Source organism: Apostichopus japonicus, chromosome 11, assembly GCF_037975245.1.
Source record: "Apostichopus japonicus isolate 1M-3 chromosome 11, ASM3797524v1, whole genome shotgun sequence".
Lineage (NCBI taxonomy): Eukaryota > Metazoa > Echinodermata > Holothuroidea > Aspidochirotida > Stichopodidae > Apostichopus > Apostichopus japonicus.
This window is the reverse complement of record NC_092571.1, coordinates 12,709,847-12,734,655: the sequence shown is the minus strand read 5'-3', so window position 1 is coordinate 12,734,655 and position 24,809 is coordinate 12,709,847. Positions and strand designations below refer to the sequence as shown.

At 35.2% G+C, this 24,809-nt stretch overlaps 1 protein-coding gene across 6 annotated transcripts in view; it reads right to left on the bottom strand.

The window, feature by feature from the left end:
* Window positions 1–24,809, bottom strand: part of LOC139976251 (uncharacterized) — a 54,997-nt gene that overhangs the window by 10,679 nt on the left and 19,509 nt on the right. For 2 of the 6 annotated variants that reach the window (XM_071984872.1, XM_071984876.1), the window contains exons 3-10: window positions 20,573–20,776; window positions 17,028–17,234; window positions 15,555–15,631; window positions 13,539–13,631; window positions 12,407–12,520; window positions 11,136–11,213; window positions 1,689–1,896; window positions 632–811 (exon numbers count right to left, since the gene is read on the bottom strand). In XM_071984872.1, coding sequence (XP_071840973.1) covers window positions 632–811; window positions 1,689–1,896; window positions 11,136–11,213; window positions 12,407–12,520; window positions 13,539–13,631; window positions 15,555–15,631; window positions 17,028–17,234; window positions 20,573–20,776 — 1,161 coding nt within the window. Of the gene's footprint in view, window positions 1–631; window positions 812–1,688; window positions 1,897–11,135; window positions 11,214–12,406; window positions 12,521–13,538; window positions 13,632–15,554; window positions 15,632–17,027; window positions 17,235–18,855; window positions 18,864–20,572; window positions 20,777–24,809 lie in introns of those variants that run through there. The other 4 variants (XM_071984873.1, XM_071984877.1, XM_071984874.1 and 1 more) reach the window with 4 other exon arrangements.

Here is a 24,809-nt window from a genome sequence, read left to right as displayed (position 1 = left end):
CACTGCTAGCCTCCAGGCTCTATTGCTATACCATAATTACAATTTTTGAGAAATGACCATTCTTATATTAGAGGTCCATCAATCAAAATGACTGGACTACAAAGTCTAATTCACAAGACCATTAGATCAGCTCCTTGGAAGCAACACAGTTACAGCAAAATAGCATTTTATGGCTAAAAAATAACAATTATTAACAATTTGTAAAGAACACAAAAGGATGCTGGATTATGTTAACTGGTTGCTCTCTTGTTTGTTTCAAGTGAAAACACAAATCTTAAATGGTCGAATATTGAAAATAATAGTGGTTTTTGAAGTTAACATTAGGCTTTGGTGTAACTGTAACACTTTGGTGTAAATGTAATCGATTTTAGCTTTAGTCAGGAGATTTCAGAAGGTTTATTATATTTCAGTAGTGAAATATTTTTAAAACCAACACTATGCAAACATTTCCAAATTACTCAAATTTTCTCTTCCCCCCCCCCACCTCCCCCAAACCATGACAGATCAACATTAAAATTGTGCCTCGAGTTGTTCCGTAAGACTTACTATCTCTTTGCATCGCTTTGGGTCACCAAAATGCTGGAGGGCATCCAAAGGATGAAAAAGATGACAAATTTATGGAGCAACTTACCTAACTGACAGCCGCAATTCCACATCGGCTGAGGGCTATAGTTACTGGAATCTATACGGTAGGCCGATGGATAGACTCGGCACAGATTTCTGGCTGTGAAGTTGACAAATTCTCTCGATCTGGTGGCTACGAGATTACTGGCCCTCATCTCACCCAGCGATGGCAGTTCCCAGCAGGGCACTGAAACAGAACGTTGAAATAAATGTCTTTTCACCATGGTTAATTGTAGCATGCTAAAACAAATGCTAAAAAGTCACCAAAAATAACAGTATATTGATCTTTCTCAAAGGTCTGCACTCTCCAAAAATCCACAAAAGTGAAAAGTGCTCGTAAGGGGATTTGGGGTGGGGGTGGGGGTGAAGTGGATTTGAAAGGTTGAGAACATTTGGTAAGCTATAAGAAACATAATGTATGACCCATTGTGAGCTTATGGGACATTATTATGACACATTCTTTTAGGAATATATATATATATATTACATATATTATATATTATCTACTGGCAAAGAGGACTTTTTGGTCAGCTACCATCCAAAACTCATTCCAGTAATAATAACGAGGTTCAATTGAAGTACAGTTGTTCTTTTATAAAGAGGGAACTTGCAACTATCTGGGATTTTTTGGCCTTCATTGATACCCGGCTAAGCATTCCCATTATAACTGACACATTATCACATTATAATTGATGTGACTTTTTCTTTCCAAACTTCTTCTTTTCTTTTAAAATATATTACAAACATGCAAACAATCCAGACAACAGAGTAGGGTTTGTTTAAATTGAGATTACAAATAAATCACACTGTTGTAGAGTTCCTTAGCTTAAAAATTGCCAAAGGAGGGAGGGGTGGGGGGAATACCAAAATGAATACAAATGGCTGTAAATTATTATAGAAAAATTGCAATAAAATGAAAAATTGAAAACTGAAAAATAAAAATTTCAAAAAAATAAAAGAATAAAATGAAACAAAATAAAAAAATAAAAATGAAAAATTGCAATAAATTGAACAAAAAAAAATACCAAAAAGCAATATAAAAACTAAAGCTGAAGAAATCTTACTATCAGCAGGAAAGCCAGAGAAGGCTACCGATCTTGTGTACTTGACCAAATCTGACAGCTGCTTGGACAAAATAATAGACTTCTTCTTCCAGGGTTGAGGCGGAGCGGAAGAGTTGCGCCGTAGACTGCTCCTCTTTCCTACGCAGAGTTCAAGATTGCCGTCTTCGGCACTCTCGGACTCGGAAGATTCCGAACGAGACTTTCTCTGCTGGGATGAGAACGTTAAGCAACTATTAGAAATGAGTTATCTTTAATGAATTTACTGAAATCACAAGAGAAACACGAGTACCTGTTTGAACAATGTTACTGAGGCTAATTGGGTATGTTGGTTCTCAGATCAAAAGACAATTCATGTGTAATTATCCTTTCTTAACTCCACAGATGAACACAGGGTCACAACCAACAAAACTCTCCTCCCCCCCCCTCACCCCACTTTGTACGTCGTTCCAAAAGAAAACAAAATAATCTTGTAACCCATTTCTGTTGTGTCGTGATCATTAACTTTAAAATTTAATTAAATCCTCTAAAAGTAGAGATTTATCCCTATTTGAGCACCCAATACTATTTCATTTACTGAAGTAATACATGACATCCCACTGCTGACACCAAGGTATGTTTATCACTCATTTGTTTTGTACAAATACCATTAGGAATTACATGTTCTTGTCCATAAGATTAATATCCACTTTAAGCACACAGTACTCTTTCATTTAATGAAGTCATCCATACCCACTGCTGACACCAGTGTATGTATATCACTCATTTGTTTTTTACAAATACCATAGGAATAACATGTCCTTTGTCCATGAGATTTACATCCACTTTAAGCACACAGTACTCTTTCATTTACTGAAGTAATGCATAACATCCCACTGCTGGCACCAGTGTATGTTTAATCACTATTTGTTTTGTACAAATACCATTAGGAATTACATGTCCTGGTCTATGAGGTTTATATCCACTTTAAGCACCCAGTACTCTTTCATTTAATAAAGCCATACATAACATCCCACCGCTGACACCAAGTTTTTCAGTATTGAATAATTACTCATTTTAATGATAGCAAATTTTCAATAGACCCTAGAAGCCATCCCAACCCCTCCCCCCCCCCCAAAAAAAAACAACCACCCATCCATCATGCTACCCACCTCTTTCAAGATTCTAGGATTTAACCTTTCCTATGGATTTCATAATTGTTTTGTTTTCAATACTTAAATGAATGAAAATTTTAATGAATTCACCAGAATGCAAAAATGCATTGTGGTTTCGATGATGTAACATGAGCAGTTTTCTTTATGAATCTGATGTAACGTATAGTGAGGGTGTACATGTTTACAAGGGTTTCAAGATTTGACCACTGATGAACCCAAATGACCAACTCTACAAAAAACAAAAGGCTTCTTGTACTCAATGTGGTACTTCTACACACTAAATTAAAGGTCTGCCCAAACTCCCAATATTGAGATATCGTGTTTACAAGGATTTCACAATTTGACCCCTGGTGACCCCAAATGACCTTTGACCTCCACCAAAACAATAGACTTCTTGTACTCAATGTGGTACATCTCCACACTAAGTATGAAGTTAGTCCGACCTTCCCTTCTTGAGATATCGTGTTTACAAGGTTTTCACAATTTGACCCCGGGTGACCCCAAATGACCTTTGACCTCGACCAAAACAATAGACTTCTTGTATTTAAAGTGGTACTTCTACACAGTAAATATGAATTGGTCTGACCTTCCTTTCTATATCATGTTTACAAGCTGGGCGTCACAAACGCACTCGCACACACATACGCCTTTATGAATGCATTGGTTATGATTATCATCAAAACCAAAAATACAGCATATGGTAACAAAGAGAAGAGTCAGATGAGCAAAACAATCACTTCATGAGGTATGAATTTAATTTCAATGGGAATGATTGTCATGTGACAATTATAGCCAATGTCAGCAAGATGCACAAGAACATGGTAGAAAAGTTGTAACAGCAAATGGGAAGAACACATGCAGATTGAAATACTCTGAATGTAAAGAAATAAGCTGTCAACTATCTTTTACCTTAAATTCACTGCATGGCAAAAAATGGATCAAATTTGATGGAGTAAAGGAGTAAAGATTGAATTTGCTAAATATGACAATAATTTAGCATTGACATATGATAGTCAAGTAAAAAATTACAGGGTATGTTTGGAGAAGAAAAATGTAGCTGGAATGGTATTTTAACTTAATGGTAACTAGGATGTAGTAAATAGCTAAATAATCGCGTGTTCCAAAAAATCCACAAAGTTAACACTTTCTAAAATAGCTTTAAGCCAAACGAACAAAGGAGAACAAAAAGAGGAAAAACCGTGTAGTTTCTCTGACATTGTAGGATAAGGATGAAATGATAATTTTATTTGATTTTTGTAAGCTTTCTTAAAAACTAATATTTCAAAGTCATACATAATACTTCAGCATTTTCATTTTTTTTTACAATTTTACTGTTCCTTCATTTTTGTTCCTTCATTCTCGATCGGCAGGTCTACATGCTACACCATGGAGCTGTAACTGTACAACTTGCACATCCATGGTTAAATTTATTTTCCTAATTGTCACATGGCAACATACTGTATGTTGAACAACAGAAAGTGTTATGGTTTAAAGCTGAAAATGTTTCGTTTTAACACTGGAAAGATTTCACTTCCCTTTCAATGGAAATTTCAAACTAAAAAAAATGAAACATTTTCAAATGTTGAAAATTACAGATTTAGTGTCATATGTTATCAGTAAATACAGAGCAGACAAAAAAAAAATGCACATGCAATTAAAGATGAATAGTGGTGAAACAATTTTCATTTTCTTATTATAAAAATTATCATTAAAGTTTAAAAAAATAAAAATTATCATCAAAACTATTTCTCAATGACAGATCCATTTGACTTAAACTAGTAAATAATTCACATCCCCCAAGAAAGGACAAAATTAGTTCAAAGAGGAGACAACAGTGCAGTCCACTCCATACACTATTGTTTTGGTCTTTAAATTGGGACATCTTGGCAGGGTCTCAGATATTATATTTGATTCTAATTCCTTGCTGCTGTAAACCCCTCCCCAAAACTTAACACGCGAGCATTCAATTTTCTAGCATGGTAGACAGAATAATTAAGAAATTGCGTGTTTGTGGGGACTCATAATTACCGAGGCCAAATGTAAAACATGTTTGTTTTGTTTGTGACATCAAAGTCGTTTGAATGTCAACAACTTTAGAGCGATTTGATAAACGGATATTACAAGCTACAACTCATGTGGTACAGTTGTTATTATCATGCAGTGAGCTTAGAAAATGAATTTATCTTTTTTTTTTTATTAAATTTTTTTGAACTCCTAATCGTAAATACCCACTGGGGGAAATCCCTTTGGAGGAATGCCATCCAATGACAGGAGAAATAAAATGTCATCATATGATTGGCCTCATATGTCATCGGTTACTGACGGTTATAATCAAAAATTGTAAGAATTATTTCTAAACTTTTAAAGGACAAAAGTCAATTCCAAGCACTGCACAGGTCCAGATATCTGAATGTAAGATCAAGCAGTATATGCCAAACATATTCCTATAACACTTTCATCTCTCCTCATCAAAATGTTATTTAACATCATATATTATAACCAACGATCATCTTCTTAATAAATCACCATCCCTCAAATAATAATCCTGTTTGTTTGATAGAATTGTCATAGCTGATGTTTAAAAATCGTCAACAAGTTACCTGCGACGTCTAACGTGTGGTTACAAAGTATATCAACATCCCCACCCTCCCCCTACAAACCCCCGGCCTCCACCCCCACAATCCCTTTGCAACCACATTTAACAGGTTAAATACCATTTCAAAAGAAGTAAACGGTTAACTGGTTACAATCAAACAAACCAACCAATTAACCAGGGATCCGTCAAGATTTAACCAGATAGCTTTCTCTTGGTTTACTTTGATTTACCCCCTGCCTTCCCCTCACCCCTCACCTCACCCCACCCCCCCTCCCTCCCCAATACACACCTGATGGTGCCCATACCTCTCCATTTCATTTATTGTGATAATCTTTTAAAAGTAAAATAAGATATTAAAATCCTCTACAGTGCTTTATAGAAAGTCAAGCTTCCATATACTATCTTTGAAATGTATTGAGTAATTTTCAGGTCACTAAGAGGCAAATGAGAGCTTTTTGGTCAAGTGGTTAAAAGCAGTGGACTTGTGATCTAAAGCTTGCAGGTTCGAGTCTCGGCTAGATCATTACGTTGTGTCCTTGGGCAAGGCACTTTATCTCCATTGCCTCTCTTCACCCAGGTGTATAAATGGGGACTAGCGAGGTGACTTGTAAATATACTTGCGTGCGCCAGTTTGTGTCTGCACCCTATGGGAAGTCCCCCGGGGGACAGGTAGATGTGGTGCACTGTAGCACTGCCCCAGGAGAGATTGTTTGAGCTGTGCACACTTGTGCTTGGGTGTGACAAGCTACCAATTGACCAGGAGTTAAGTTGTAAAGTAGCCTCCAACAAGACTGTAAACCTTCAACTTTTGAACATTAAATTTAGCAAGCATCTCACGCAAGTCATGGGCACCTAGTTGGTGATAGCAAAATTGTTTTCTACGGGTTATGCTATAAAACAACTTTGAAGTGTGACGTGATTTTTATAGTTGTCAGACACTCTTGGAAATTGCATGTATACAACAGGTTGCACATTACCGAATGTTCATCCATTATAGATGAATTATTGGAGTGTTTACCGTCTTAATATTAATATAATATAATATTATAATAATAATATAATATATTTATATATAATATTAATATTAGTCAACATCGAGAGCATGAATGTTGACATATTTTACAGCCTAAATCGTGCAGTTCAGAAATAACAAAAGTTTTGATAATTGTGCAGATCAATGGATGGTTGCCTAATAATGGCCATCGCTTTAAAATGCTAATAGGTGTAGTATCTTCAAAATTCTTTCAATCAATAACCCTAGAGTATTTAAACGGATCATGTAGGACAAAACTTCTCATAATAGCAGGTATAGTCCTAGAGGAACAACTGTGGGAGTTGTTAAAGTGTGGGCCGGAACGAGAGAAATGTCCAATTGACCACTAAAAGCAAAAAGGCATGTGGCGAAACAGACATTAACAGAATATCACCAAGTGGGCAAAGAGTAATGTGGGAAAACGTCATTGTGGAAACAGCCCCATGGTAAACAGTTACATGGTAAATAGCCACATGTAAACAGTTACACAAGGAATAGTCACAGTTTGGAAAAACAGTAAACATGAGAAAACTGCACAATGAATAGTAGGTCCTGAGGGAATTCAGCAGTATCGTCGTCGGGCAAACAGTATCGACTGAAAACAGTCACCATTGGGAAAACTGATTCACAAAACAGTATTTTGGAAAACAATCACAGAGGTATAACATTTGAATGGCGGGAAAACATGTTGCATGGCTGGAAAACATGTTTACAAATTGGCAAACTTACACTCATGTGGAAAAAGACTGTCACATGGAATTTAATACTACGACATATGGACATACAGTTGCAAATTTGAAAAGTCAGATGGGCAAGAACAGTTGCATGGGAAAACAGTCACATGGGAAAACATGTTAACATCCCCCACACCCCTCTCCTCCCCCACCCAAAAATGTATCGATGGTGACTTGGTGAACAACAAGAACAATAATAATAATAAAATAAAATAAAATGGAAAACAATCAAAAGGGAACATATAAAATCATGAATGAAAGTTAGCCTCACCATATCTTTAGATCTAATTATTATATTAACCAATGGATTTTACCATAAGCAGCATGAAGAACAGTTAAATGAGCCGTATGAATATTATGAAATATTGTTCTTGCCCAACAAGGTGCAGAAAGCTGTTATTTAGCCGCGCTCATAGTTAATTTAATACAAATCTGGTATATTAACAATTCCAGTCCATAATTTGATATGCAAATTTAGAAAATTTGAGAAAAAATTGAGATAAAAACAATCACAACATGAGAAACAAACAGATTAAAAATATACTTACTAATAACTATACCATCAACAAGCTTATAATGACAATGGAATATTAGCCAAATGCATTCCAATTGTGGGGTCAAAATTGATGGTGGAGGATGTATTTTATAAGGCAATGAGTTCCTCTCCTCAGGTGTAAAAAAACATTATTTACCTAAATGTGTATGCATCCTCTTCTTTCTTTTCGTTTTTGCCAGAAACTATTGCAATGATTATAGTCATTACCCAAAACAGGATGCGGAAATACTATGGCACGGGTTATCCATTAATTCATGAAGGTACCATCCCCTTCCCCCCCTCTCCCCTCTCCCCCCAGGCCACTAAATCTTAATGAACAGTACAGAATGAATATTCATGTTCGAATGCCAATCTCGAGTTAATGTTCCAATTATGGTAGCTCTGTCTTTACAAAGTATGATTTAATCAAAACAGTGTTTTCAAGTTCACAACAAAATATTATTATTCTGCAATAAATAGGATAAGAAAAAGTCACAGCCAACAACACATAAGTTTTGCTTCACATGTCACTTTTGCTGCAACTAATTTTCCTAACACTAATCTACTTGATTTTTTAGTTTTATAGTTTTGCTGCTCATTGCAACCTACTTGGTTACTACTCTCGTACACTAACAACACGAATATTACTAAAAACAACTCATTTTGAACATATTTTGAACACTTGTCAGCTTACCAAAACCCATTCACCTATGTCCACCACTACCTTGCACAGCTCTGCTAACAACCCCCCTCCCCCAATAGCACCCCACCCCACCCCCCACCTGCTGGCACCCTTCACATTTTATCATTAAAAGTCACTCCAAACGGCAGGGCATGCTTTCGCAGTCAACGTAACAACAGTAACATGGGTTTGCTAACAAAGAAACAGAATTTAGGAAAAAATTTACCTATGGCATCCATTCCTGACAAATTTTTTTTAGCAGAGCAGTCGTCACTATTAGCAGATGCGGCTCTTAGTCAATAAAACCTCAGTGGACGGGTTGGTATTTGATTCGTGAAAATGAAATCATTCTTGAAAACGTTTGAAATAAATTCTTGCTAATGATTTCAAGTCACTGAAAATGCAAAAATTCTATTATCTCAGATTCTAAGGACTTCTACAACAAAGGGCGAGAAGGAGTTATTGAGAGCTGCTAGGCTACACTTTTGCATATTTAATCTACAAAGCATAGATAGAGATCAACTCACTTACCGTTGGCCAGAAGAGTTTGTAATAATATATGGAACTCATGGGTTTTGTATTAAATATATAGAAATCCCACGAAATCCCAAAATGAAATGGTATTGTGTATATGCTTGGCCTTAACCCCGCGTTGTTACATTGCATTACAGCTTTGATCAAAGTGAACTGATAACCAACACTGGAAATACAACAAACATTCTTTTAAACCTGCAGTTTGAATAATGAATTTTCACAATTTGCCATGGTGATTATATGTCATGTCTTCTTGCACAACAACTTTAACGTATAAATTCCATATTAGCCAAATTAAAACTTTCTGATTATTAAAGGCCCGCTGTAGGAAATTCTTTTACATTTACCTGATTAAATACAGTTACCTGATTAAATACTTTGGTACACATGATGTAACATTCCATCACCCGTTATGGTAATTATTATGATAGTATATATGCATATGCATGAGGTATTCATCACTCAGTTGGGACAATGAACTACTCTTTCACATCACAAGGCTTCAAAGCACAAGCTTGTACTGGCAGTATGAGCAGTATGAATATCCTTTTTCTATTAAAAGGTTATATGAACTGTTCATATTGTCAGTACTAGTGCTTTGAAGTGTGATATGAGAGGTCAGAATAGAATTGGTACTGACATCATAGACAATTGTCCAAACTGGATGACATGGTCCTGAGTAGTATACAGGTTCAATGAGAAAAGCAAAATGTCTATAAGTATGAGAGTATGCATGACTATGTATACACCCAGTTGAGACAATTTTTACTATACTGCAGTGTCATGTAATGCTTCAGAGCACTCGTATTGTCAGTATGAGCAGTATGAATATTATGCTTCTATCAGAGAAAGGTTAGGAACTGTTTGTACTGTCAATACCAGTGCTTTGAGGGCATGATATTGGAGTAGAGTTTAGAGAGGTATTCGCATTAGGAAATTGTCCCAACTGGCTGATGTGTATGTAGACTTGTTGAATATTCATATCATAGCCACTCATTAATATTCAAACAAAATATTCAAATCATTCAACTTTAACACGGTCTCTTTCTTTATTTTAAATCCATATATTTTTACTTTATTAAAGGAAAGGAACCCTTTTGCTCTTATTCCTTGCAGCTACAGCTAAATATTCTATTCACATATTTGCCAGCCAATACAAATGTGACTTTTAACTTACTTTTTTTTTTTTACCCTTCTCGTTTGATGGAAATAGGGTGCATTTTAAGAGGGAGACTTTTTTTTGGCGATGAAATGTTGTCAAACGTGCAAGGTTTCATCTCTTGTATTTTCAAGGAATGAGCAAATTGCTCTTTTCTCAAGTAATGTGAGTTTATTGATTCTGCTCATGACAGTGCCCAACAGGAAAATAATGTTCTTGTAATTATTGTCAATAACAATATTTTTTGGCAAAGAAAAATGACTGACAAATTTGGGAAAATATGACTCAATAGTTTTAATTGAAAAGATCTTTGCAAGTGGATTCAATAACCAAGCTGTATACATTTACAAAATAATGATTGCATTGTTTTGTGGAAACCATCTCTATAAAGGCCAAAACTGACGGCCAAATTTGCATACATAATTAGCATAAAAACTGGAAATTTGGAATGTCCACTTGTCTGCCAAAATGATGATTGTTATACCAAAAATGACCCCAAATTCCAAATATAATTTTATGAATTAAACCAGATCATTTTTCATTCCTTGCCCCATACTATTTATATGCGTGAGGGGTTAAGGAAGCTCTGACGAGCCATCATTGTCTTTTAACACACACTGTAAATTCCTAAGCTGGTGAACGTTGAGAGCATTAAATACTAACACATGGGAGTTTTTCTTTTTGTACTTCCCTTCACCACACAGAAAGATTTTTGAAAGTAACCTAAAAAGACACCGGCAATATGCTATTTGTATAGAAAGTAATAGGATTTAACTCGATTGACCTGTTGAAAGGAGATATGGCTTCCAACTAACATACAAGCCCTTGAGATAATAGCGAAAAGTGAGAAAATGGCAAAGAAAGCAAGCTGTCCACCAACGAGTGATGCGCATGGGGGTGAGAAGTCATGACATGCAAACAAGAGTGGAAGAGGGTATGGGGGAGGGGGGCGGTTGAATGCAGGAACATGGCTCTTTTAACCACCACAATCAGGGATATTTTGTGTGTGACGTTACTACGTACCCTACTGGCCTTGAGCTTACGGAGTGTCCCGGAAAGCCCCGACGAAGATCTCCTGTGACGCTTAGAACTTTCCCTTGCCTATAGCAAAAAACCACGGCAACCAGACGTAGAGGAGAAGTGAATGACGAAGATGTATAAAAGAAAAAAACTAACATATCGTGCTTTTTACAATAAAAAAAAGCAAAGAATGTATTACACATTTTGCAGAGAGACATGTAGTAATATAACCAATATAATGTGCTTAGATATTTATACTCAACACAAATGTCCACAGGGATGAAACTATGTGGACTGAAAATATTTTAATGGATCCTGTTAATAAGTCACATTTGCTCTTTTGAGATGTCTGTTGACTGCTTTTAACGCCATAACCAGAGAAGAAGAAGAAAAACCATGATATATACATATAATCGTTGAGAAAACAATATTTGAGTGCGGTGCTCAACTTGATTGGGAAAAAGTGCAATGTGCATGTGCTAAATTTCATAACTAAAAAGGACATTTACTATAAATATTTCATGCAATTGATTTCTTAAGAGCAGTATATGTTATACCTTAGCTGCTGGTTAGACGTAAAAAAAAATTAAAAACTTAAAAAAATAAAAAAAATACCATATTGGTATTACTACTCATTTCAATGTGAAAGTTAATATCCCGATGGCAGGAATAGCACTGTAATCTTTTTCGTTTTTTTCCGTTTTTTCTGATCAATTATTCCATTTACGATGCAAAATTACCAACATGAGTCATTAAAGAGGTGACTTTTAACTTAAATGTTTTGTTCCAAAGAGCCCCGCTCATAAAAACTAAGATGTGATTGATTGGCTTGAACCTGGCTCACTCGCTTTGAAAGTATGATTTCTATGGAATGAGTAAGTATATAGGATAAATAATGGCTTTAAAATCATGTTTAATAATTCACAAGTTTATATTTGATCTGATGCAGGAGGGCAATCCATCGTAACTTATAATCTAACGTCGAGCCATTTATAGCAATTTCCATATTATTAACTCGCGGTACTGTTTAATCCATTCCAGAATAATTTATGCCATTTTTAGTTTCTTGGAAATGGGGACCCTATTTTAGTTGATTCCTCTCAATAAATACAGGAAAAGAAAGAAAGAAGTTAAGGACAGAGACTGCGAGAGCTATCGATTTGTAGTAGCCAGTAAAATGGAGAAAATAAACACTTTTAAGAAAAAAGAAGCTTATTTCAAAATAGAAACTTCCCAAAAAATATTATGAAAAGTAAAGTGGTGTTATTTATTACCTTGACAGCAATTCTTTGCCATGCGGCATGGGTTGGTTTGATCGGCGATTTCTTCTTTAATGCCCACTGGGCGACTACCAGGTTTTCAAATTTGGAAGCACCGCTCTTCTCCAACTAGAAACAAGCAAATGAAATGAAAACTAGAGACTAAGGATGGAATACGTACGGAGGTTTCCTTCCAGCTGAGTTTTTATAGCGATAAATTGTGACATAATGATGACTAAGTAACCATGTAATAATCGTGACAAGCTTCGTTAGTGTGGAGAATCGATTGTTTTAACACTGATTAAAGAGGAGCAAATTCTTAAAGCATCGCAGTGAAATTTGCATCCTAATGGGGTGATTGAAATTTTTACACTTTTGGTTCCAGAAGTGGACTTGAAGCAAACAAGTGTGATATATCATAGATCCACACTAACAGCAAAATGTTTTGCTTTACTTATGTTTTTCACTTTAATATTGTTTATTGACATATTGTTCTTATTCATACCTAAGACTAAGAGGATGTGAAGATCAATTGTACCGCAGATGATAACTAAGCTGTCCCCTGCTTATCACCACAGGGTCGGTTCAAAATATTGGTCTAATCGAGCTCGATGCACGGCAAATGCATCGGCCATAATACTGCTTTAAAGAGCATTGTGTATGCAACACAGAGAATTACACTCATAGATGTACCCTGCAGTAGAGTGGTGAAGAGCTAATCACTAGATGATGTTTGTTGAATTTGTCCATCGGAAGGCTCGCACTCGCTACTGAAAATGTTACTTGAGATACAGAGAAGCAGATATTATGTAATGCCATAGGTTATTGCAGCACCAGGCATACAGTAGTGTTGTCCAGCATAGGCTAGTCTGCCTAACGTACTGAGTTATGGACGTCAGATTAATGTTTTGAGGTCACCAAAGGCCACATAAATTCTCTGAATTTTATATTCCAAAAATATATATATAAATATAATATTCCCAAAATGGGGCCAAAGTTCTTGTCAGAAATGAACATTGTCATGATTTTGTGATTTATATTTACTACGCAATAGAATCTCAACTTTTTCTTCCTTTTTTTTTTTATAATGCGTCAAGATTGAATGCCTAATGAGGTTTTAAAGAAATTAATTGACTTATAAACTGACCTTAAAGTCCTCTTCAAGTTCATCTGCGCTATCCTCCTCACTGACTTCTCCACCCTCTAATTCGTTGTCGTGATCTAAAGGTAACTTTTGCGTCTGGAAGATAAGAAAAGAATTAGAAATCAAAAAAACGATTAACTATGTCATTGTGCTTAAAGGCATTGAAGACTTGCCCCAAACCGCGTGCGGCAATCTGAAAAAGTTAACTTTCTGTTGCTTGCAAGTGACGTTTTATTTGTGTCGCTACAAAATGCAGACAGTAATGGAACGTGATACCTTGTTATCTTTAGCTGGACCTGAGATGTCCATCGCTGTATCGTTTATACACTGTGCTGTGAGTATTGACCGCAGCTGTATGTACTGACTGTACACTAGTGTCTAATTACCGACGGTAGCAAGCTGTGTGCATATTTTCTGGGATCGTTGGTGGTGTCTAACACTTCTGTTACACCTCATTTGAAACTAGGTCAGATTACCGGCATTAGACGTTTGTTTTTGCGCGAGTTTTCACACCCTTTAATTCCGGCTTCTATTTGTTTCATACCTGACTATAAATATGGCTCTTTACTTAGCATTGGCCTCAGTGTATCTGTCAGAGACACACAAATATGTATGTTAATAACATTGTTGTACATGTATACTATGTAATGAGGTAATGTATACATAATTTTAATTTTAAAAACACATAACAATAGCAACATGTGTCTGTCAAAGATACACAATATATAGCATATTTATAATGTGCTGTACATTTAAGCTAGTGACGTGATACATTCTATGTTTATACTGCTCTTAAGTTTTGTTGAATACCACGTACATGATTATTGTGTTCACAACTCGAGTACCTGACATAAATGATGATTGTGTTCATAGCTCAAGTACCACATACATGATTGTGTGTTCATAACTCTGGTACCACGTACATGATTATTGTATGTTCATAACTCAAGTACCATGTACATGATTATTGTGTGTTCATAACTCAAGTACCACGTACATGATTATTGTGTTCATAATTCAAGTACAACATACATTGTGTGTTCATATAAACTCTAGTACCATGTACATGATTGTGTGTTCATAACTCAAGTTCCATGTACATGATTATTGTGTTCATAACTCTAGTGCCATGTACATAATTATTGTGTGTTCATAACTCAAGTACCACATACATCATTATTGTGTGTTCATAATTCAAGTACCACGTACATCATTATTGTGTGTTCATAATTCAAGTACAACATACACTGTGTGTTCATATAAACTCTAGTACCATGTACATGATTGTGTGTTCATAACTCAAGTTCCATGTACATGATTATTGTGTTCATAACTCTAGTGCCATGTACATAATTATTGTGTGTTCATAACTCAAGTACCACATACATCATTATTGTGTGTTCATAACTCAAGTACCACATACATGATTATTGTGTGTTCATAACTCTAGTACCATGTACATGATTATTGTGTGTTCATAACTCTAGTACCACATACATGATTATTGTGTGTTCATAACTCAAGAACCACATGCATGATTATTTTTGTGTTCATAACTCTAGTTCCACAATTATGATTATTGTGCATGTGTTTATAACTCTAGTCCAGCAAACATTGTGCGTACATATAAACTCTAGTGCCACGTACATGATTATTGTGTTCACAACTCAAGTACCATGTACATGATTATTCTTTCCTTGGTTTCATTCCATGTGTTCCAGCATGTCACAAGATAAAGGCCAGGACTATAGCTCTGCAAGTATATGCTGGAAGGTGATACCATAAATCATAAAGACCTTACTGTGTGTGAATTACTACATTATACATCAACAAGGAACTCATTTAATGGGCATTTCTTACGTTAGACATGAGATGCCGATGTGATTTAGACTTTGGGTGCTAATAATTACCTGCTTGAGTGACTCAGGCCGCTTTCAAGTTAATCTGTTTGAGAGAATCTTAAAAGTTTTTCTCCAAACTAATATTTGTAATGAATGTAAATAAACCAGACTTTAATACCTTTATCAAAATTTTGCCCTTCAGAGCCTCTGGCGATGGGAGTCTCTTCAAATCCCAATCTTGGATAACCAGTTTCTCTAATATTAAAAATCTGATGTAAGGAATCATAACATGTGGTAAAACAATTTGAAGTGGCAAAAATTGCATCAAAAATTTGAAATGGTATTCGTTCCATTACAGTGGACATTTAAAAAAAATGTCGAAACTTTTTGAAATAATTATTTCAATACCTTAATAATTGCCACGACGAAATCTTTCCTTCATTTATTAGAAAAAATATAAACCTCCGGGAGTAAGTATAACAAGAATGCAGTAACTTGTAAACTAGAACCCAACTGATTTGAGTACCACACTATGAGTTCATGGGTACAAGTATGGTACGTGGCATGAGTACAAGCACAGAGCTCTGATAACGAGTTGGATCGTTAATTCTACACTAGTATCTCCTTTAATTATCTATAACCCCCACATGTGACAAAATATCCAAAACTGCCTCGAGTTATGGAGTACAATTCACTGAGGACGGAGTACCAGCCTTTAGCGTACAGGCTGGAATACCAGTACGAATAAGGACTCCAATGGGACTTTCAGATTCAAAATCATTTAATCATCGTTAAGAAATCATATCTGTTTTATAATGCAACATAAATTTACGTTTTAACGACACTCGCATGAAATCCTAATCAGATTTTCCTCTAACTCGTGCAGAGTTTGAGAGTTCTGCGCCAGTCGAGCTGATTTTGCGTGACTCGGTTGTAACCTTTTTTAATACTAGGCACTCCAAAAGTCGGAGCTGATTCTCAGAGGATTATTCACATATAAGTGCTAATTTGAAATTCCAGCATCTGCATTATAAGGGTTTTCTTTATATATTTGCCCCTTTTAAGTACAGCTAGCTGCGAGGTGTAACTGGCATTGAAATGCAGATGTTCACATACTTCATCAGACTTGGGGTAGACCATTATCTGAACATTAACTTGAACAAAATATCAGACGTCTTAAAAGACTTCCACCGTGGAATTGCCTAAAGGCTTTGCTTTTTCCCACCTCTCCGTTTTTTTATTTTATTTTTAAATATGTCCATTTGCATATTACTTTTACAGAGTGTGCATTCCACCGTGCTGAAACGTTAGTCTAAAAACTAGGCCACTTTTCATGGATGTGATAGAGGGTGTCCTTCTGCAAAAGTTATGTCATCAGAAGGCTATGTAACACTGCCGGTATAAACAAGAGGCTGGTTTCATTTATTCTTTGCGATGTACTACAGATCATGCGAGAAAAATTAAGAAGTGTTTTTTTTGAGCAAGCAATTTCTGCTCTGATTGAGTCCTGAAGTCAGACATTCCTGTCTACATCTTAAGATGACTTTTTAAGCAGAATTTACGTTTTCAAGATATGAATGAGCCAATAAGTTGAAAACTGACCAAAAAATGCTGTTAACTTAATCCAGATATACATATTTGTAAAGGATACCACCTAGAATATCGATTAAATAATTGGCTAGTTTCTTCTGCTGTTGTAGATTGCAATGGTTTTCGATGGAGAGAATCACAGGGTACGGACTGGAGACGAACGCGTGCTTGTTTATGACGGTGATGACATCCCTACATTTGATCTTGGTGGTCAGGGTGTACCCATGGTAGACGATCGGCTCACCATCCTTCCCGTCCCAACAATCCACTGAAGAGGAAATCAAAATTAAGAAGAGAGGCATGAAGTCAAAACGAAAGCATTCATGTGAGACCGGAGATGGTGTGACGATGCAGAAGACGTTAACCCTTTTTGGATCGGTTTTATAATATGTTTATAAAAACAGGATTCACAGGCGTGGTGAAAATTTTAATCTTCGACCAGATATGACAATATTTGACAAGACAACCGTCATACCTTGTTTTCACTTCGGACACCGTATTTGTCCGAAAATTTTCCAAATTATTTTCCGAAAATTTTCCAAAAATTGTGAAAAATAACCAAACCCACATCGCCCTGGATCCACACCTTATTAATGCTGATGATCACCTCATTACCCCGTCCAACCATTACCCCGTCCAACCATTCCCTTGGACGGGAATTCAACCATTCCCGTCCAACCGTCCAACCATTCAACCATTCAACTTCTTAGGTGTTCACGGTTTGTACCGCGAGTGACGGTCAAACTTTGATGTATTAATATGTCTTTTAGTGTCTTATAACATACGAATATGTTCTCTCAGTACTTGCTGGCAGAATACAAACATGCAAGAAGAATTTGCAAACGTACGTGAAAGCAGTAATAAATTTATAAGTAAGGAATGTGTGTATGATGGTATCAAAATTCCCTAAAGGCCTTGCTTTGCCTTAATTGCCATCAATACCGTGCCAATACTCCACACTCTGAAAAAATGTTTCATCAAATGTTTTACTTAAAAAGTTTTTTGAAAACTGTGGTCTTTTTAGCATATCACTTTTCTTTCTCTCACTATATATCGAGTTTCTTTTCACGACTTTATGAGCACCCTGATCTGCTGCCCTCTAATTTCCCATGATGGATAAACTATAAAAATAAGAGTCTGGATGCTCGTGCAAACCTGGTATTAATCACCAGTTTGCAAAACTGAGCTTCGTCGCTGCACGACTGTGATGTTATAACGTCACATTCCACTCTACCGATTTTTCAAATTAAATAGAAAATGACTTGCTTCGGTCTAAAGATGGATTTCGGAGAGGAAGAACTTACCCTGAAAGAAAAACTGACCCAAGGGCATGAAACTGCTAAATTCCTAATCAATTTGACAAAAGCCAAATTCCCCCGCAGTCCACGAACCAATTTTAGAACCGAGAATATCTGCTGACCCTAATTAAGAGCATCAGAAATTCACAATGACAAATTTAACAATTCTCATAAATTTTGCACCCCCCCCCAGCCCCCTCAAAGCCCACAGACAAGTTGACAGGGGTCATCGCTTGCAGAATTAGACAATATGAAGTTTAGGATGATGTGTACGCTGCTTTTTCTTCAAAGAGATCTTTATGATCCAACTTGACTTGATGCTAAATTTTGATACTAATTGACTTGATGTAATTAACTTGAAGGTCAAAATTTCACAAACTTTTAAAAGTATAAATACTGGATTTATACATAGCTCCCTCATTTACAGAATGAAAGAGAAATAGGATGTCGTGTGTTGTCTCGGTTACTTGATGAATAAAATCTGTAGAAGTGCATGAGAGCTAAATTATCTTTCAAGATCAGTTAATGGGAGCTATAGTAATTTTGGAAATGTATTAGAATTGCTATATATTTCACAGAAAGAAGACTTACTTTCTACACATCTGTAGTAGTTCTTGATATATATTATAATAGCTATATATTTCACAGAAAGAAGACTGACTCTCTATACATCTGCAGTGATTCTTGAAATATATTTTAATTGCTATATATTTCACAGAAAGAAGACTTTAATATTTTCTACAAATCTGCAGTAGTTCTTGAAATATATTATAATAGCAATATATTTTCACAGACAGAAGACTTTCTTTCTACACATCTGCAGTAGTTCTTGAAATATATTGTAATTGCTGTATATTTCACAGATGGAAGACTTACTTTCTACACATCTGCAGTAATTCTTGAAATATTTTATATATTTCAGACAGAAGAGTTACTTTCTACACATCTGCAGTAGTTCTTGAAATATATAAGAATTGCTATATATTCTTGAAATATATTATAATTGCTGTTTATTTCACAGACAGAAGACTTACTTTCTACACATCTGCAGTAATTCTTGAAATATTTTATATATTTCAGACAGAAGAGTTACTTTCTACACATCTGCAGTAGTTCTTGAAATATATAAGAATTGCTATATATTCTTGAAATATATTATAATTGCTATATATTTCACAAACAGAAGACTTACTTTCTACACATCTGCAGTAGTTCTTGAAATACATATTATAACAGCTACAGTATATATTTCACAGAAAGAAGACTTACTTTCTACACATCTGTAATAATTCTTGAAATATATTATAATAGCTATATATTTCACAGACAGAAGACTTACTTTCTACACATCTGCAGTAGTTCTTGAAATACATATTATAACAGCTACAGTATATATTTCACAGAAAGAAGACTTACTTTCTACACATCTGCAGTAGCTCTTGAAATATATTATAATAGCTATATTCTTGTAATATATTATAATTGCTGTTTATTTCACAGACAGATAACTTACTTTCTACACATCTGCAGTAATTTTTGAAACATATTATAATTGCTATATATTTCACAAACAGAAGACTTACTTTCTACACATCTGCAGTAGTTCTTGAAATATATTATAATTGTTATATATTTCACAGATAGGAGATTTACTTTCTACACATCTGCAGTAGTTCTTGAAATACATATTATAACAGCTACAGTATATATTTCACAGAAAGAAGACTTACTTTCTACACATCTGCAGTAGCTCTTGAAATATATTATAATAGCTATATATTTCACAGACAGAAGACTTACTTTCTACACATCTGCAGTAGTTCTTGAAATACATATTATAACAGCTACAGTATATATTTCACAGAAAGAAGACTTACTTTCTACACATCTGCAGTAGCTCTTGAAATATATTATAATAGCTATATATTTCACAGACAGAAGACTTACTTTCTACACATCTGCAGTAGTTCTTGAAATACATATTATAACAGCTACAGTATATATTTCACAGAAAGAAGACTTACTTTCTACACATCTGCAGAAGTTCTTGAAATATATTATAATTGCTATATATTCTTGAAATATATTAGACTTTCTTTCTACACATCTGCAGTAATTCTTGAAATATATTTTAATTGCTATATATTTCACAGACAGAAGACTTACTTTCTACACATCTGCAGTAGTTCTTGAAATAAATTATAATTGCTATATATTTCACAGAAAGAAGACTTACTTTCTGCACATCAGCAGTAATTCTTGAAATATATTATAATTTAGCTAAATATTTCACAGACAGAAGACTTACTTTCTACACATCTGCAGCCAGACAGCAATACTGCACCGTATACATCGACACTGGAATGCGACATGACTTGATCTCCCAGGAGATAAGTATTGTGGGAAGAGGCGATGAAATAGTGGCAGAGAGGCTGGTTCATATCCTGGTTCACGACTCGGTGCTGCACGCTGAAGAGATCGGCCTCCTCGCTGAGCAGGTAACGAGTGAAACCTAACGAGACAAGACGAGACAAAAGTAAAAATTGTAAACAACGTCGTCACCTTGATCGTGATGAAAAGCAATGTTCCCGGACCCAAACTCGTTAGTGGCACTACTTTGTCAGACTTGAATTTGTGTTTTGCGACTTGTGAGAAATATTAAGTTATGAGCATACTATGGAGGGGGTAGGGATGGGGGTAGGGGGAAATAAGTTTATCACGTTTGCATAGCAATCTTGAGGAATTATGTGGGAAAATTGATCGTCAAAATCACAAACCTTTTACCAAGATTCTCCAAACAGCTTTGAAAAATATGATTCCATTTTGGGAGATAATCGTACATTTAACTGTTCCATCAGAAACGAAGGTTTGAATATTGATTAGACTTGGATCAAGTCCATATCCAGCCTGATATGCTCGGATGCTTTATGTCATTCTTCATTTCATTATGAAAATGTTTTATTTTGCAAATCCTGAGTCTAAGATATTGAATATCAAAACATGACATAATGATGGCAACCATTGCATCAAAACTTTGAAAAATATTATTCCATTTGGGAGATAATCGTACACTTAACTGTTCCATCAGAAACGAAGGTTTGAATATTGATTAGACTTGAATCAAGTCTATATCCAGTCACATATACTCGGATGCTTTATGTCATTCTTTATTTCATTATGAAAACGTTTTATTTTGCAAATCCAAAATGTACGATATTGAATCTCATAACATGACATAATGATGGCATCCATTGCATCAAAACTGTAAAGAATTTTTTCTACTTAGCAAATATGACAATTACGATAAACAAAGAGAAATTAAAAAGGTTTCAGACGCTGTAGAGTGGCAGCTATGGCAATTAAACGGTCCACACACGATCAAATATTAAAACTTATTAATATCGCCCGAAAGGAACAGGATATTCTTTAAACGTTAAGAAGATTCTTTTACACAAAGATCTCTGTCCTTTTGCAGGGATGAGCCTGGGGTAAAAAAAAATCACGGAATTTTGCAAAAATTGCGGTATAGGCTCCAGTTTGCCCATGCTACAGTGTGTTAGGATAATAGTTTTTGTCCCCAAGGGAGAAAAGAAATCACGGATATTCCGCGAATTCGCGGAAAAAGCTCATGCCTGCTTTTGGGCATGGTTGAGTGTGACAGTGTCCAGTCTTTAAGATGGCGTTTGTTTTGGGGAAAGTCGAAGAAGGGTGGGGATAAAAAAAAATGCGAACTACTGGAGGGATTGTGGAAATTGAGGTCGGGGTTTGAAAAGAGAGGGCGGCCATTTGTTTAGGTGTGGACCAGCATTAAACTCAGTGCTAGCAGTTAACATATATAAAACTTGAGTGTTGTGTTATTTGTGTCATACGTTTTGTATAGTCTCTTTACAGTTAATATTATATATCATATTCTGTTGAAAGCTACGTAAACAGTGAAAAACGACATCACTGATAAAAAAATTAACATACTTAAAGGATCATTCCACACAGTCAGGTGGTTTTGGAAGTGCAGCTAGCGCACACAGGCCTGGCGCCAAAGTCAGGCTTTTAATACCAGTTGGCAAACTGCCAGAGGGTTAATTTTGTGATTAAACTGCCAAACTAGTAGAAATTGCCTTTTTTTTCTTTTCTGTCAGTAGACAGGACACATGAAATTTGTGAAATAATCATCAGTGAAAACTTAAAAATGATTTCCCTGCCTATTTTGCCGATAGCAACATATTACTGCTGATGGTATTAGGTTGCTAAGTACTGCGGTATTCACTGTACATTTAACTGCAAGACGGGCTGCATTATTTGAGAAGACTGCCAATAGAATTTGATTTTAATCTGTTAGATTCACAGTCTTGTATTTTTTTCTCAGCAAGAGTCAATAGTTGTGAAATACTAGGCCAGACACTCCAGATTTGATTATAATCAACTTAATAAAATAAATTCTAGATATAACGTCTGCTAACATGACTACTACACTACACCACTACAGCTACAGTTTCAAGCACATTTCTTCATTATATGTAAAATTCACCTCTTTTTCATGAATGCATCTCGAAGCATTTTCAGCCATTAATATATATATATATATATAAATATAAATATATATGTTTTTATATAAATATATACATACTGTAAGTTGCAACATAAAAATTCAAATTTAACTTAACGTAATACATATGCGATGATGTTATGCCTTAAGATGCAATTGACTGGACTAAACCAGACGACTAAGTTTCACATTTGTAAATGCAGTTTTAAACTGCATGATCGATGAGAAAGCTGCAGGGATTTGATGGGTTTACATCAAATTGCCCAACTTTTTTTCTTTTTTTTTGTATTCCAGCTAAGATTAGCTTAGGGGGCTTTGGAGGGCATTTCCATGATTGAAACCATTTCAAAGGCAAGAACAGTTTATTATAGGCTGTTCATCACAAGAATTGGAATTAATGCCTTATAAACATTAAAAGCTGTTATGTGTCATTAAGCAAGTGTTTATCGCTTTTTGTGGTTACTGGCCTCCAGAATTCTCCAGGGCACATACTGTACGTGTTTTTTTTTTAATGCATAGCATAATAAGATTGCTAAGCTGTATAGTGATCTGATTTTTCTTCACCTATATTTTTTGTTTGTTTTAGAACGTAGCAAAAGTTTTCGACATGACTGTATTGTGAACATTAATGTATTTTCACATGCAGCTGTCAGCTCTGTGAAGAAATGCAAGGATGAAGTGGAACAAGCATGACTGCAGTCACTGTGTGACTATCGATGTGCAGTCACTATGTGACTATCGACGTGCAGTCACTATGTGACCATCATGTGCAGTCACTATGTGACCATCATGTGCAGTCACTATGCGACCATCATGTGCAGTCACTATGTGACCATCATGTGCAGTCACTATGTGACCATCATGTGCAGTCACTATGTGACCATCATGTGCAGTCACTATGTGACTTATCTAGGTTACATTGCTTCAGAAGGACAGAGAGCAAAATAAGAACAGTTGACATTGAGCCAAACATGATAGTTAAACTGTATGGATTAATCTAATCCTTCTGGAAAACATTTTCCTTCCTATAACATAAATCTATCATTTTTCCCTGATCAGCTGAAGAAGTGTGAATCTGTTAGTTTTTGCTGAAAATTTGTGATTTTGTGAAAACTTTTCTGATAATATAGTAGTCTTGAGCTCTGACCAAACCCAGAAATTCTTCACAAATAATCAGATTAGTAATCTGGAACCCAAAACATGTCGTAATTATTCCACCATTTGGCTGGTTTCTTTAAATAACAAGAGAGATTTACTAACAGATTTTATTTTGTAAGTCACATACAAAAAATTTGATTTCAGGTCCCCCGGCATACATTTATTTCTTGTCAATTTTGTCTGTTCACTTCATAATTACTGGTAATTTTTATAATATGACTAAAAAGTATCATGGCTGTACAGGCACATTCTTAAGTTCTCTATTTTTCGCAGTAACAGCTAGATCAAGACATTTGATAGTTAAATTGAACATTTCTATGTTTGAGAATTATAAATTGAATTTCAAGGAATTTTATTTTGAAATCTTCTAGCAAATAGGCACACTAATAGTTGGGCTTGCATTATTGATGACCCAGTCCATGATATGAAAGGGTTTACAGCTCAACATTTTTAGTGCAATGAATGAGTGAAACGTAGACTCCAGAGAATTTAAAGATTATAAACTGAAGCAGTAAAAATAATGTGGCAATGTTTCTAAAAACACATTTTTTTAGCCTTTGCTTTACGTTTTGTATATTTTGGAATCTTAAAATAGTTTAAATAAAATAATAACTCAATATTTATACAGTCCATTTTCATGTATAAATTAAATTATGAATACCTAAAAATTTAAAAACAATTTGTTTTTTAAATTAAAACAATTAAAAAATTAAAAAGATTGACATTAATTTTTGTTATTTCCTAAATTATACTTTACATCCATATACAGTATGTGTATTAACATGTTAATATACAAACAAAAATTTGGGAAACTGTCTTTCTTTTAAATGTAGAAAGGGTCTGG